The sequence below is a fragment of the Rhinichthys klamathensis genome, unplaced genomic scaffold, assembly GCF_029890125.1.
Source record: "Rhinichthys klamathensis goyatoka isolate OS25496 unplaced genomic scaffold, OSU_Roscu_1.1 h1tg000267l_1, whole genome shotgun sequence".
Taxonomy (NCBI): Eukaryota; Metazoa; Chordata; class Actinopteri; order Cypriniformes; family Leuciscidae; genus Rhinichthys; species Rhinichthys klamathensis.
This window is the reverse complement of record NW_026606788.1, coordinates 425,757-440,540: the sequence shown is the minus strand read 5'-3', so window position 1 is coordinate 440,540 and position 14,784 is coordinate 425,757. Positions and strand designations below refer to the sequence as shown.

The 14,784-nt window shown below is 39.5% G+C and overlaps 1 protein-coding gene across 1 annotated transcript; it reads right to left on the bottom strand.

The window, feature by feature from the left end:
• Positions 1-256: 256 nt before the first annotated feature.
• On the bottom strand, positions 257-4,505 carry p2ry12 (purinergic receptor P2Y12). The gene is made up of 2 exons (XM_056267987.1): positions 4,373-4,505; positions 257-1,918 (listed from the first exon to the last, which is right to left on the bottom strand). Exons 1-2 carry the CDS (start codon positions 4,378-4,380, stop codon positions 829-831), a joined length of 1,098 nt encoding a protein of 365 aa, XP_056123962.1. The 5' UTR covers positions 4,381-4,505; the 3' UTR covers positions 257-828.
• Between the last annotated feature and the right edge of the window lie 10,279 nt (positions 4,506-14,784).

The window sequence follows — 14,784 nt, the reverse complement described above, 5'->3', positions numbered from 1 at the left end:
ACAAAAAAAAATAAACATGATTTATTTTGAGATGTATTTTGTGTGCGTTTGTTTTGGTGTAGGAGTATGGTATTAATTTGATTAGTTTGGGTCTTAAAAACATTACATTTTATGTTAAAGTGTGCATCAACCCTCGAACAGACAGTTCGGGAAGCAGCTTTGGTCCCACTGTGACGCACAAGAGGAAGAAAAACAGTGATGTGTTGCAACAATCAAATGGTTTACAATAAATCTCAGCTTTTTGCCATAGTCACGGTTTTATTTTTACAGTAGTAGTTTATTTATTACAAATATTGACTTCACAATGAACTGGACTTGGAAATGACTGACAGCCTTGAGCTGTAGAATCATTATTATCTGTGTCTTCATTACAGTAATGTCTTTAAACATGACCTGAAATAGTGTGATGTCCACAATACTTGGATTCATTATCATGAAAAATGTTAGTACTTTTGCATGTCTGGATGCCTGGCACTAAAGGTTTGTCAGTGACAACAAATACTACGCATCACACGCCTTTATAAATTAGTAAGGATCAGAGGTACTTCTGCTACTAGCACATGACATCGGTGGACATGTATGCTTATCTTAACACAACACAAGCTTTTAACAAGATCACACCTGCAAGAGGCAAGAGATCTCTCCTGACATGCTTTCCTCCGCTAGCCAGTCATGACATGTGAAACCTCTTGATTTGAATCAAGGTTGAGGTAATTAGGTTCTTGAAAGAGAGTGGAAGTTGTTAAAAGGTTTGATTCATCATGTAGCTGTTACAGCGTAGAGTAGAAGTGTAGGAGAAGCACATCAGAAGGACTGGGCGCTTGTCCATCACATCGGCGTGTTGTCCACAGGAGCGCTGGTGGAGTCGGAGCCGAGATCCCCACAGCGGCCGGGAGACAGGCGCAGGGTGTTGAACAGGGATGTCCGGAACGACTTGCAGAGGAAGAAGTAGATGAGTGGATCCAGCACTGAATTGAGGGAGGTAAGCCACAGCGTGCTCTCCTTCAGCTGGAAGAAGAACAGCTTCTGCTGGCAGTTGAACATCTGTCCTCGTGTCTGGCTAATAGTGTATGGCACTCGGGCAAAGTGGAAGGGAACAAAGCACACAAAGAAGACGGCCAACACCAGGAACACGTTTGCCTGAATGCTGTTCTTGTTGAGCGGCCTGTGGGGAACATCCGCTCCTCGCCTGGCCTCGTGTTGAGCTCGTGTGCGGGCGTACGACTTGTAGAGCTCCTTTGAGATGAGCGTGTAACATATTATCACTGTCACAAGGTTCCCCCAGAAGATCACCTGGCACACGTGGTTGACCACCTCATGCCACTTCAGTCCCAGCTCGGTCTTGAGGTCGCTGCACTTAATGCGGCCCGAAGTTTTGAGGCGGCTCGTCAGGATTACGTTGGGCAGCACGAGAGCCAACAGAGAGGTCCATATGCAGGCCGAGAGGAGCTTTCTGTGGAGCAGGCGTCTACGGCTGGTGCCTACGAAGGGCCACATGGTCTTTCTGCAGCGATCGATGCTGATCAGGCCGAAGAACAAGATGCTGATATACATGGTGAGGTAGAACAGCACAGAGGACACGCGGCACACAAACACACGCACGCCGACAGTTGCTAAGTTTGCATCGGCGAGGATCTTAAAGGGGAAGGTGAGGGTCATGATAATATCAGCCACAACGATGTTCTTCAGATAGATGATGAAGTGAGATTTGCTGGGGATCCGGAGGAACACCCACGCTGCCAGGCCGTTGAGCGACGCGCCCAGGAGGAAGAGGACGCTGTAGAGGACAGGGAACACGGCTGTCTTCAGAGCGCCCTCACGGGAACAGGCCTCCAGGGACTGGTTCCTGGTGCTCTGGTTGGAGTAAGTGTCCGTGACTTCTGCCAGCGCCGTCGGGAGCTCCATGGGTGTGTAAGCCCTGTCGCATAAAATACACACCGGCTAGATTTAGAATAGCATAGTACCATTACGTACAAGTGAAACTTAAAAAATTTGAATATCATGCAAAAGTTATCATTTTTATGATTATGGCTTACAGCTTATGAAAACCCCAAATTCAAAATCTCAGAAAATTAGAATATTACATGAAATCAATACAGAAATGTCGGCCCTCTGAAAAGTATAATCATGCATATGTATATAGTTATATATACTAAATATATTAGTTTCACCTTTTAATTTGAATTACTGAAATATATGAACTGTACGATATTCAATTTTTTCGAGTTTCACCTGTATGTGACTAAAGATGTTTAGCCAACTTTAGGCCACAATGTTTTTTTTTCCTTCTTGACTCATAAGTGTATAATACAAATGCCATATCATAGAATTATCTTTATATTAAGTGTCTTTAGCTACTATGGACTACATTTAACCCTTGAAAAGCCCTTTTGTGTTCCTGGTCAAAAATGACCGGCCTTTTAAAAATTGCTTGTAAATCGCTTATGCTATATTAATCAGCAAATATTGGATTCAATCTTTTTGTCGACTTGTTTTCTTTCAATTGGGACAGGGTTTTTTTTTCTTTTTGAAACTGATTGATCGTAAGCCTCATTGATCTGAGGATAAAGTTCATCTCTGTGTAAAAGAAAGCCTGTAATACTTAAAATAGTGTGTGTGTGTATTCACACATGCACAGGTCCGAGGTCTTTATCTTTGCAAGCACACATGTACATATGTCAACATGAACACGCGCCTGAACACTAAATGATTCTCTGATTTTCGATCTCCCACATTTATTTTCAACAGATGGTCATTTTTGATCAATATAAGCTCAATGAAGCCTACAAGCAGTTAGTTTCAAAAATAAATACAAAACTAGAAATACTTAAAAGAAAACAAGTTGTCAAAAAGACTGAATCCAATATTTGGTAATAATATAGCATAACAAGACATTTAAAAGCTACTTTTTGTTGGCAGGTCATTTTTTACCAGGAACATCACAAGTGTGACTTTGTGCCATTTTTCAAAATAAAAGCATTTTAAAACAATCTTCCTTGTTAACCATTAAAGCACACTAGTGTGATCAATTGTACAGAATATTTGTAAATAGTATTAAATGTGGCCAAAATTACCCACAAATAATGCTTTTTTTGGTCAAAAATGAAAGTGCGTAAGCTCAAATGAAGGAGGTGCAAGACAAAAGCTGAGGTAAAACTCTCCCTGCAGTAAAGCAATAATACGCATTCTGGACAGGAGACCACCAAGAAAGAGCACAGGACATGGTCTTGCCCAAACCTTTCTGTGCACCCCTCTCTCCCTCCTTGCTCACTTTCCCCCTGATTCAAGTCACTAAAAGTTCTCTAAGAAGATCTACATACTACATATTATGTATCTTTTGAATCTATTGTTTCCCTTTAATGTTTGGTATAATTTTAAATGCCTCAGTGCGATTGGTAAAATGGTCTTAATTTCATTGCAGTCATTGAACACAATAAGGATTGAACAACATATCCCCCGAAACCAGGTGTTACCTGCTGGGGCACATGAACAGACCCAAAACAACTCAAAACATATTTGTACAAGCCTTTTGTTCTGGTCTGTGTGTAAGAGTAAGTGGCAGAGCAGTCTTTGAGAAACTGAAACCAGGAAAACCCCCATGCAGTGCTGTGTCAGTGCAGTCTCGAGTCTTTAATCATTTACTTCATTAAATCACAAGAAAATTCCTCACAAAACAAATGTTGGGGAAGTAGTTATGCCCTGGGTGAGTAAAGTAAGGAAGTTTTAGTCCAATGCAATAATGTTAATTAGCATTTTTGGGAAAAAGAATATCCTCTCCAGGTCAAAATGACCTAAACACAACATTAAATAAATCATTTGATAAAAGTAGATTTTTGTGTACATAAATGTTTCTACATTGTACTTATAGTATTTAAAAAATACCTGCACATAATTACAACTGTAATATATTTCTGTAACTCCATATATAATGATCAATGATGGTTCTTACACCGTAACCCACTCGTACCTCTAAAGCGGTCCGAACCCGTTTCTCATCTCAATAGCGGCACAGCTTTGCAACACAACAGGAACACAATAAATACATTGTACTTGTGACTCTTTTTCATAGTAGTTAAAGACACCTAATATACAGTTTTTTTAATAGAATTTTTTTTTTTTAATGAATTATTTAAAATATATCTTTCAATATTAACATTTAAGGTAACCAATAATTAAAATGATTTCCTTAAAAAAAAAAAAACCTTTAGAGTAGTGGAGAGAGATCGATTAATAAATGTATTAATAAGTAAAGATAGCAAAACTCAATTACACAATGTAAGACATTTTGTGATGGTCCACAGAATGTATTACTATTGGCTTGTTTTGTAAATCACTTTAGTGTCAAGAGTATTATGCAAAATGTAACACTTACCTCAACATGACTCCAATGTGATGAGTTTTCCTTGAGATCGGTCTGAGTCACTTCATGGTTTTAGCAAACCAGCTTTATTTTGGACCTTTCTGAAACGAAACGAACCTTACTCTCTCCCTTCTGCTTTTTGCTTCCTGATATGCCATGCAGACACAAGAGGAAGTTTAAAACTGTCTGAAATCTGCTATTATGTCAACTATGTTTTAGTTCAACACTGTTTGTGCTGACCAAACCAAAAAGATCATGCATCAGTTTGTGACCGTAAAACCACTGCAAATGCAAAGGTGAAACACATTAGACCTCGAATTTAATGTATTTAAATGGTGTCAAAGTTTATTTTCATAAATGTAGTGTTTTTCTCAATCCATGTTGTTTTAAAGCAGCTTTACAGAAGATTCAGCCTTAAAACACACCAGTGAGGAACCAGACTCTTCTGGAGGGAACATATCGTCCCCTGGTATTACAACAAATGTACATATACTAAATATTATACAGAGAATACGTTATACAAGTCATGTTGACACCACCGACTCGTTGACAAGCCACCACCGGGTGTGCCCAGTCCCGAGTGACTGGAGAAAGGATGAATTCCTTAGATGGGCAGGCCTTCCACTCAAGGGGTGGGGATACTCGGTGGTGTCGCTCCTCTGCGAGCAACACATGGCTTGGTAAACCTGTGGGGTTTACTCAGAGACAATACATAGCCGCTCTCCAAATTCGGGCATGTGTATACCCCACCCAAGAGTTTCTACACAGAGGCAGGAGCAAGGCGGGGGCTGCCTGCAGGCGCTGCTCATTTAGGTTAGAATCCTGTTCGCACATCTTAGGGCAATGCCCAGCTATGCAGGAGGGTAGGATTGCCCGGCACTCGAAACTGTGCCGTCTCCTCAGAGCTGAGGCTGAGGTTCACGGATGGGAGGTTCGCCAAGAATGGGAGTTCAGAACCCTCCAGGGGGAACTGCTACGACTTGACTTGGTGCTCATCCGGGATTCCAAAGCCTTGGCCATCGATCTAACGGTGCGTTACGAGTTCGCTCCTGACTCTCTTTCCAGAGCTGCGCAGGAGAAACTTGAGACTGTAAAGCCTCCTCACTTGAATCGATGGGATTTGTCGAGAAAGCTTGCAGATCCCCAGGCCGCCATCCCGGTTCCTTGCGTAAATTATCCCATCACAGGTGGATAGTGGAAGGTGGAGCCATTTCTTCACAAACCTCCTGATCGTCCCATCTAGGCTTTGGAGTACACCGTCACTGACCTCACAGAGGTCAGCCTGGTAGAAAAGTCGTGGTACCGCATACTGATTTAGGAGGATCGCCCTCTGCAAGGGTTTAAGTAGTGATTTCCCGATCTTCCGGCACCACTTGTCTAAAACCACCTCCAGGTCAGGCCTGTCAACCCCTCCCCAGGGGTTGAACTTGACACCCAAATATTTTATTGTGTCAACTATACTTGTTTGCTGCAGGGCCATGCCCCCCAGAACCCATGGGGCGCAGTCATTGACCGTAAATTCACCGCTGCAGGGCTTGACCAGGAAGCTGTGACACTTCCTCGGATTGACGCGTAGGCAGGTGTTTTGACAAAACTTGTCCAAGAGCTGCAAGTTATGTGCCATATCACTCCAAGATCCTCCAATCAGCACCAGGTCATCAGCGAAAGCAAGAGTCGTTACTGAATGACCGGCCACGGTGTACCCCTTGCCATAGCGTTCAAGACCTTGGATAAGGGAAGCAAGGGTGACATCGGGTCCCCCTGCTTAACACCAACCCTCACTGTAATATCGGGGGTGTTCCCACCTCCGACCTCGACATAGGTCGTACTGTTCGTGTAGATCTGCTGGATTAGATCTACCATATGAGGATCCACGTTTATCTGCCCAAGAGCTGACAGGATGTGCTCATGGGAGACGGTATCAAAAGCCTGTGCAAAGTCGACAAATACCACTGCAAGTGGGCTCCGCTCTTCTTTGCAGTGGCGGATGAGGCCTTGCAGCACCTCGATGTTCTCCGCACATCCGGGGCTGGGACGAAACCCCCTTTGTCTAGGGTGAATCGGGCACGTTTCTTGCATTCTCTTATTCATCACCCTAGTGAAGAGTCTCAAGATCATTGACCCGATGGTGATCGGCCTCCAGCTACCAACCTCCATCACCGCTCCTGGGTCAGATGTCTTAGGGATTAGCACCGTGCGACTTTTCTTCAAGCTAGTCGGAATGACACCTGTGAACCACCACATGTTAAAACAGTCGAGTGAGGGTTGGATCTTGTGGTTTTTATGTATTTCTTATTTTATTTAACCAGGAAACATCTCATTTAGATTAAAATCTCTTACAAGAGCGTTCTGAGAAAAATGCGCAAATCCTGGAACACAAACAGTCAACAGATTTAGGTCTCGTCTGCTAACTGATTGGCTTTGGGTTTTCTTTCTAACTTGTGAGAGGCTGTAGCTACATTTGGTTGTGCGAAGCGTCAAAGCTCTCCCAAAGGAAACCTAGATGCGGTAAACTAGGGAGTAATTTACAGTTCTGTGCACAAAAATACAGGGCAAATCGCGTCAAATAATGATTCGGGGACAGCGCAGTTTTTACAATATCATGTATGACAATCGCGGGATAAGTGGCAAACATAATCATTAGTGTGTGTATGGGCGTGCGCGCAAAGAGCACTAAAACTTAGTAAAAACTTCACTTAGTATGATTTATAAGCCTTTTTCCAAAAAAGAAAATCCCCACAAGGACAAGGTTTTCCTATATTGCCATTTTTGTAGGGACAAAGACAAAATGTCCCCACAAAGATGGCAATTTCAGAAATCTTTGTCCTTTTGGGGATTGGGATTTTATTTTTTAAACAGCTTATAAATCATACCAAGTGACGTTTTTTGAAAATGCAGAAAAGTTATCTGTGATAGGGTTAGTGTAGATGGATAGAATACAAAGTTTGTACAGTATAAAATCATTATGACTATCGATGTCCACATTAAACATGAAAACACAAAATTGCTTGGTCATGTTGAATTGAGAGGTCTGTTTGAGCAAGTTGAAATCCGTGTCATCCCAGTCTCATCAGCTGAGGCTGAAATAAGTTTCATTGCTCTTAGGACACTGAAAACATGACTCAGAACAATGCCACAAGTTGCTGTGTGTCATGTCCAACAGGACAAACTGGACAGTATTGATGTGAAACAAATATGCCAAAAGTTAATTTCTGTTAACGAGATAGTTTCCTTAAAAAAATTAAATTCTGTCATCATTAAGTTGTTTCAAACCAGTTTCTTTCTTCTGCTGACCACAAAAGAAGTTATTTTGAAGAATGTTGGTAACTAGTCAGTTGATGGGCCCCACAGTATTTGTTTTCTTACTATGGAAGTCAATGAGGTCCATCAACTGTCTGGTTACCAACATTCTTCAAAATATCTTCCTTTGTGTTCAGTAGAAGAAGGAAATTCATAAGGGTTTGAAACAACTTGTGGGAGAGTAAATGATGACAGAATTTAAATTAAAAATTTTGGGCGAACTATCCCTTTAATGACAGATGCAGACATGTGTTTGGCTTCTTCAAAAAGCAAGGAACAAGACTGTATTGCACTTTTGCATTGCACTATGAAAGGAGTAAAGTTAAGTCTCCGAATGAATAATTCAACTTTAAGAGGATCATCACTCTGACATCACACAAAGAATGACTAAGTAAATTTGCACTAGTAAGGAATAGAAACATGTACTGTACAAAATGGTTAAAGTTACTACGTGAACTCACTCGAGGCCCACATAGAAGGAAATGAATAGTTGAATAAAGTCGTTATTTTTGTTTGTTTTTTTGTGCACAGAAAGTATTCTCGTCGCTTGATAAACTTAAGGTTGAGCCACTGTAGTCACTCGGACTATTTTAACGATGTCTTTCATAACTTTTGGGCCGGCCAGTTTCGATCCCTTAAGAAGCCTATGGAGGAGTGATCCAGCTCTCAGATATAATCAAAAATATCTTAATTTGTGTTCAGAAGATGAACGAAAGTCTTACGGGGTTGGAACATGAGGGAGAGTAATTACTGACAGAGTTTACATTTTGGGGTGAACTAACCCTTTAATACTTTGGGTGTACTTTATACTTGCAGCTCAGGAGCATAGCTCAAAATTTTCTTTGCAGAGCAGATATACGTTTTTTTATGTAAAATATAATAGCCAGCCAGTCCCTCCGTTTTAGGGATTCCGGCTCAGATTTGAGGCACAAATCGCAGGCAGCCTTTCCAGGAACACCACAGGATTCAATGAAGTGCATTCATGTGTTTTTCCACTGCTTTAACCTCCACCTTCTGCCAATTCTTTTTCTTGACTGGTTTGTGACCTAAATGAGAATGAAATGACTGAATTTGAAGCATTAAAAGAGCAGTGTGGAGGTTGTGACCCTGCCACCTTCTGGATACAGACACACCTGAGCATGTTTGGTTCAACGTATCGCTGCGAGTCAGCTTTCTCAACACTCATCATTATCAAAAGTAAATACAGGTCAAGAATGACCAATGAACATTTATATTCCAGTTTGAGGATTGCACTGACCCCATAAGTGTTAGCTGGAAAGGCCAGAGCCAATTTCTCCCATTGAAGTTCTCAATCAGACAATGTATGAAAATTAACATGAACGTAATGCAAATTTTTTTTCTTAGGAACTACAAGTTTTATGCTTACATCTTTAAGTTCAACCCAGTTCAGCCTAACAGACAATTTTATTTCAATTTCATAAGAGGTCAGTTATTTTTATGGACTTAAAGGAACAGTACAAAATAAGATACTTTTTCCAACACTGGTGGCACTATTTTTGCCTGTTTGTGTTTCTGAATGACATTGCTGATTATCTTTTACCAATTAAACTTGAAGCACAGAAGAGAGCAGTGTTCAACATTAGATGCATTTAGTTTAGTAGAGACAATACATGTGAATGAAGATAAAATGGGATATGTGATTAGTGGGATATTCTGATTAATTTGAACAAGGAGGTTTGCGTTCACTGATTGTGATTGTTCATCTCAGTTCAGCCGAAAAAAGCACTTTAGTTTTCCTTTAAGTTGTTAATGTTGAAATTAATGTATGTTCAGTGCAGATTTAGAGATGAAGGCATTTTTAACATTTTCCTTCATCATATGTTTGTCAGACATTACTGGTTGAATTTAGATATTTTGCACCAAAGCAACTTAAAGGACATAACAGAACAGCATTAAAACGAGATCAGTTTTGTGAAGGATTACTTATGTCTGCTTATACATATGAAAAGACATGTTTATCCGTAACATTATATTTTGTTCAATAAAAAAAAAAAAAAAGTTTTCTACACTCATTTTAGTTTCTACACTCATTTCTTTAGTCTGGTAAAACCCATCAATTCATGTTTATATATATGTAAGTGTCCGGACCTTTGGCTGGTGAGGAGGGTTCATTTACTGGACCTCAAGCAATTTTAGTTGAAGACCCCTGGCCTAGACGCTAGAAACAGACTGATCTCATGAAATGGCGTATGTATGACACGCCAATTCGTATTTCCATTTTTGGCGTGCTATCAACACGCATAATCGCTTTTCAGCGTGTTTATCAACGCCTTTGACTTAACGTTATATTACTGTATTATGCATATATAAATATATGACCTACCCCAACCCCGTCCCTAAACCTACCCGTCACTGGGGTTAACCCTCTGGGGACCAGAAACGCGCCGTTTTTTTTTTTCACATAGCAGAAAAATAGACTTAAAATACTCTGTTGATTTTGATCGTACATATAAGTGTTATACATCAATCGATCCTGTTAATTGTCTATTATTTTTCTGTATACTCACAATAAAAACAAAGTTTTGTGCTTTTTGTCAAATAAAGAAAAATAAACATGATGCGAGTTTTGCCTTCTCTGTCAGTGCAGTCCATTCTGAAACACGTCCGAAAAATTAACTCTAACTCTGCAAATACTTGTCATACAGGCACGAGAGATTTTTCTTTATGAAGCTTGAATTCTCTTCTTTTCAATGAAGTAATTTATATAAAAAACAAATATTCTCAGTTTATGTAATCTGTATGAAAAGAGAGTGCTGTCAGAATTTTTTCCCCCAGCTCATTACACTTCATTACGCGTTAATCTGACACACCCACGGAGGACGCGCGCTATTCAAACGCAAATGTTGAGGCAAGCCATGACAATGCCCACATCAGCCGTTCCACCGCGGCGGTAAAATGTGTGGTGTATTTGCTGCCTTTTACCGCTAAGAGGCGCTACAATCATAGACTCTGAAAAGTGTTCGTTTATTCTTTTTAATGCGTAATCTGCCGCCGCACCGCGGCTCATTCAGAGCGATTAAAAGCTGGTAGCAGATGAATTCAACAAGTGAAACGTAGTTAAAATAATTCATAATCACAATACTGAAATTAGGCTACTGAAATGAAATTGAATAAATAATGAAAACATAAAACATTGCAATAAAAACATTTACAGACGTACAGACGATAGCTCAGTGGTTAACGCAACAACACGAGCTTCGAGGAGCTTCAAACGACCCGAGATCGAATCTCAATGTAGCATACATGTTGTTAACCGATGTTGGCCAACAGCGTTTATATTTTACCTTCTTGATGCTTAAATAGCTAACTGTTTATAACTGTTTACTTATTTAAAGTCAAGAGTTTTGTTTAATTATCATAACATAAATTTGCTACATTCCTGTAGAACCGCAGCCGCTGCACAAACGACATAAACTGATGAAGGAAGATTGTCAGCCGATTGCATCAGAAAATGAAAATGAAGAAGCTCGTCTTTAGTCTGCTAAATTATTGTGTAATGTAAAAGAACACTAAAATTACTTAAGTTTGAAACCAAGTTCGAACATTTCAAGGTTTAAATAAAGTGTCGGGACAGTTTTTTTTATTATTTAAAACAGTGTTGCATCGGGTTTAGAGTTTATTTCTTTTGCGATGCAAAATAAGAAACACTGTAGGCTAATCTTATTCTTGCGACATTTTAAATTTGTATTGCCAAAGAAATGACAGCTATATTAAACAATTAAAACAGTAGGCCTACAAAACGAAAATTGTCCAAAGCAACATAATTAAATTAAAACATGCGTTTTTCTTTGCCTCTCTCGCGCTGGATCTCTTTTTAACAAGTTTATTTAGTCTCCCTCGCTCTCCATATGAAAGAGGAACATTAACACCTAGGCCTATTGTCCTGCGCTAGTGATGTATGTCTCGAGACCGGTCTTGGTCTCGAGACCGGTCTCGAGACCACTTTTACGTGGTCTCGGTCTTGTCACGGCCTTGACGGTATTTGGTCTCGGTCTTGTCTTGGTCTCGGACCTCTCGGTCTTGTCTAGGTCTCGCTGTCTCAGACTGACATAGTGGTCAGGGGATTGAGCAATACAATACTACAATATCCACGACGATATCCACAACGGATTGAAGCGCGCGTCCGAGTGAAGACAGTGCGGTGCGCGCGAGCCACGCGAGAAAACACTGTATCCGCGCCACTGATCGCAGCGGCAACGAGCACTTTGATCACTTGATTTAAAAAACACATATCATCAGGGTGCGATTTGTGAAAAAAACAGAGGGGGGGATGTTTTGAAAAAGTTTTATTCATAAAAATAAATCATGAGAACATGAACTTCATCACTGCATTTGCAGGAATTGTAAAATCTTTTTTCTTATTAACTCATGAAGTAGCCTAACGCAATATGTTTTACTCTAATAGCTTATCATGTACAGTTTTTGATATATTAATATTTAGTAAAAGACATATCAGTGACATGATGGGTTTTACCTTCATTCAGGAGATTTTGGGTAACTGCACAACTGACAGATGACTTTGAGCGCACCGCCAACGGTGTGTGTGTGTGTGTGTAACCATAGCGACAAAAACGACCAACTTTCGGATCCTGCACTTAAGCCTATAATTTCGTTTTTAAAAATATAATTATGTATTTAAAAGTTGCAGAATGGATTCATTTGGAGACGTCGAAATCAGCAGAGATAGGCAGGCAAATGCAAAACAACATTTGACAAGTTATTGCTTAGCTTCAACACTAATGTTTTTTTTCCCCTCCGGTCTCGACTTGGTCTCGGTCTTAGTCTCGACTTGGTCTTGGTCTCGACTTGGTCTGTCTTGGTCTTGGTCTTGGTCTTGTCTTGGTCTCGATACCATCTGGTCTTGGTAGTGTCTTGGTCTCGGTTTAGGCGGTCTCGACTACAAGTCTATCCTGCGCGCACGATACAGCACTGAACTGTCCCTCCAACCCCCCACCGGCTATCGGAGTCTGAGGCTGATTTAACACAAAGAGAAGTCGCAATTCACACTTAAATCGCTATTCTAGACAGTGTTGATAATGAAGGAATTAAATGATTTAAGTTACATGTAGCCTAGTGATATTTCTGTCATAAAAGTTTATTACTAAATATTTCATTATTTCAATAATTGATGAAATAAAACTGGTTTGGGCCAGCTTTTTCCAAGCAAAACTAAATATAATCTGAAAAAACGCATGTTAATTTGTTGTCATGAACAAAATGTTCAACTCAATATTAAAGTCTACAGGGATCTTTGGATCCTTTCAACCAGGCATGCAATTTGTGAATTAAGTTTTTATTTTTTGTATTATTCAAATAAATATCGAAACACGGTGCTTCGTGGTAATGCTGCTAAATTAAATAACATTTATAGAATAATTATGAACTTAAATGAAACAATATCGCAACATTTCGACAAATACATTATTTGATCTGTTTTTACATTTTAATTCAGGGCGATTTAGCCTACATTTAATAAGAGCGAGATTTTCACCCTTGTCATTTTCTCATTGGGAAGCGCTTACAGGCTACATGTTTGAGTACATCCTCTGTACCTCTCGTTTTCATATGGATTACATAATCAGATAACATTTATTAGCCAGAATATTTAGACATTTAAAGGCTTTAGACAGAGCCGATTTCTTATAGTGACTGAGCTGAAGTGGCTTTCGGTTCATTTTTGTGACGCGCAGTTCCTGGAGACAGAGACGACAGATAAACTTTTGTCGTTAGCAAAAGTTCGAATAAAACCCGACTTTAGAAAAATGCATAGGGCCACTCAGCGTGGTCTGCCAAAACACTTAATTATAAACTTCAATATTTCATTCAAAATAATCTCAAAACGCTTTGTGAAATTTTGAAAAGCCGTGCATGCATTAAGGCCACTGGAACTAATGAACAACTGAAACGCTGGTTTTGATTTTATTGTTTGTCGTTGTTTAAACGTGCTTGTTGCATATCTCTATTTTATATTTGATATGGTCTATTGGTGAAGTAGCCTATAGCATTAATTACTGTGGAGGGAGGGGTGTGGGGATTCAAATAATTCAGCAGAAGCAGGGATGTTTAGACCAGAAGGAAATCCCCGTCCCCCCTGGCAAATCACACTTTACTTAAAACCATGTTTTTAAAAACTCTAGGTTGTAGGGAATCAAAATAATAATAATAATAATAGGCCTAATAAAAAAAAAATATATATATATATAGGCTATATATATAAAATTACTTTTTTTACAGAACTGCTTTTGAAATTACGATTGGTACAGATGCAAAGTCGTTCTGTTGGATACTATTGTTCCTTAGTGTAAAATGGAAATGCATGGTAATTTTATTTTATAAATATAAGCAAAAAACTGTATGGTGTAACAGAGTTTTAGAGCTAGACAAATCTCTCTGCATTAATAAATATAAAATTTACAGTAGACCATGTTTGATCGGGATTTGAACCCGTGTCATCTTGATGATCGAACCGTAAGTTCTACCGCTCGGCTATGAATTTTCTCACTGAGAAATGCCCAAACGTTTGTTTCTCACATGAGCGAGAAAACGTTTTCTCGTTAGCCTGTGATTGTAGGCCTACTTTAGCCTACATGAATAAAAGTAGACCTTTTACAGTTTTAAAAGATGATATCTTATCTGTATGACCAACAATTACGCAGTAAGTTCTTTTAGCTGTTATGAGAAAAATAAATCCAAATGAACGCGCCGCCGCGTTTGTCAAACTCTAATTCAACATGCCAGAATAAAGCCAGATTTTAGAATAATGCATAGCCACTCGGCGTGGTGTGCCAAAATACCCTAATTATAAACTTCAATATTTCATTCAAAACCATCTCAAAACGCTTTGTGACATTTTAAAAAGCCGTGAATGTATTAAGGCCACTGGAACCAGGATCGTAACTGGAACCAGGATCGCGCTGCATGTCTCAATACAGGAGCAGAAGCGCTGGTTCAGATTGTATTGTTTGTTGTTTAAACGTGCATGTTGCATATTTAAAAATATATGTTTGTTGTAGGCTTATTTGTAAATTACCATAACTTGTAGAATTTCATCCTTACTGTTAATTGACATTAGCCCCACTTACGTTTTGATAAATGTCCCTTTG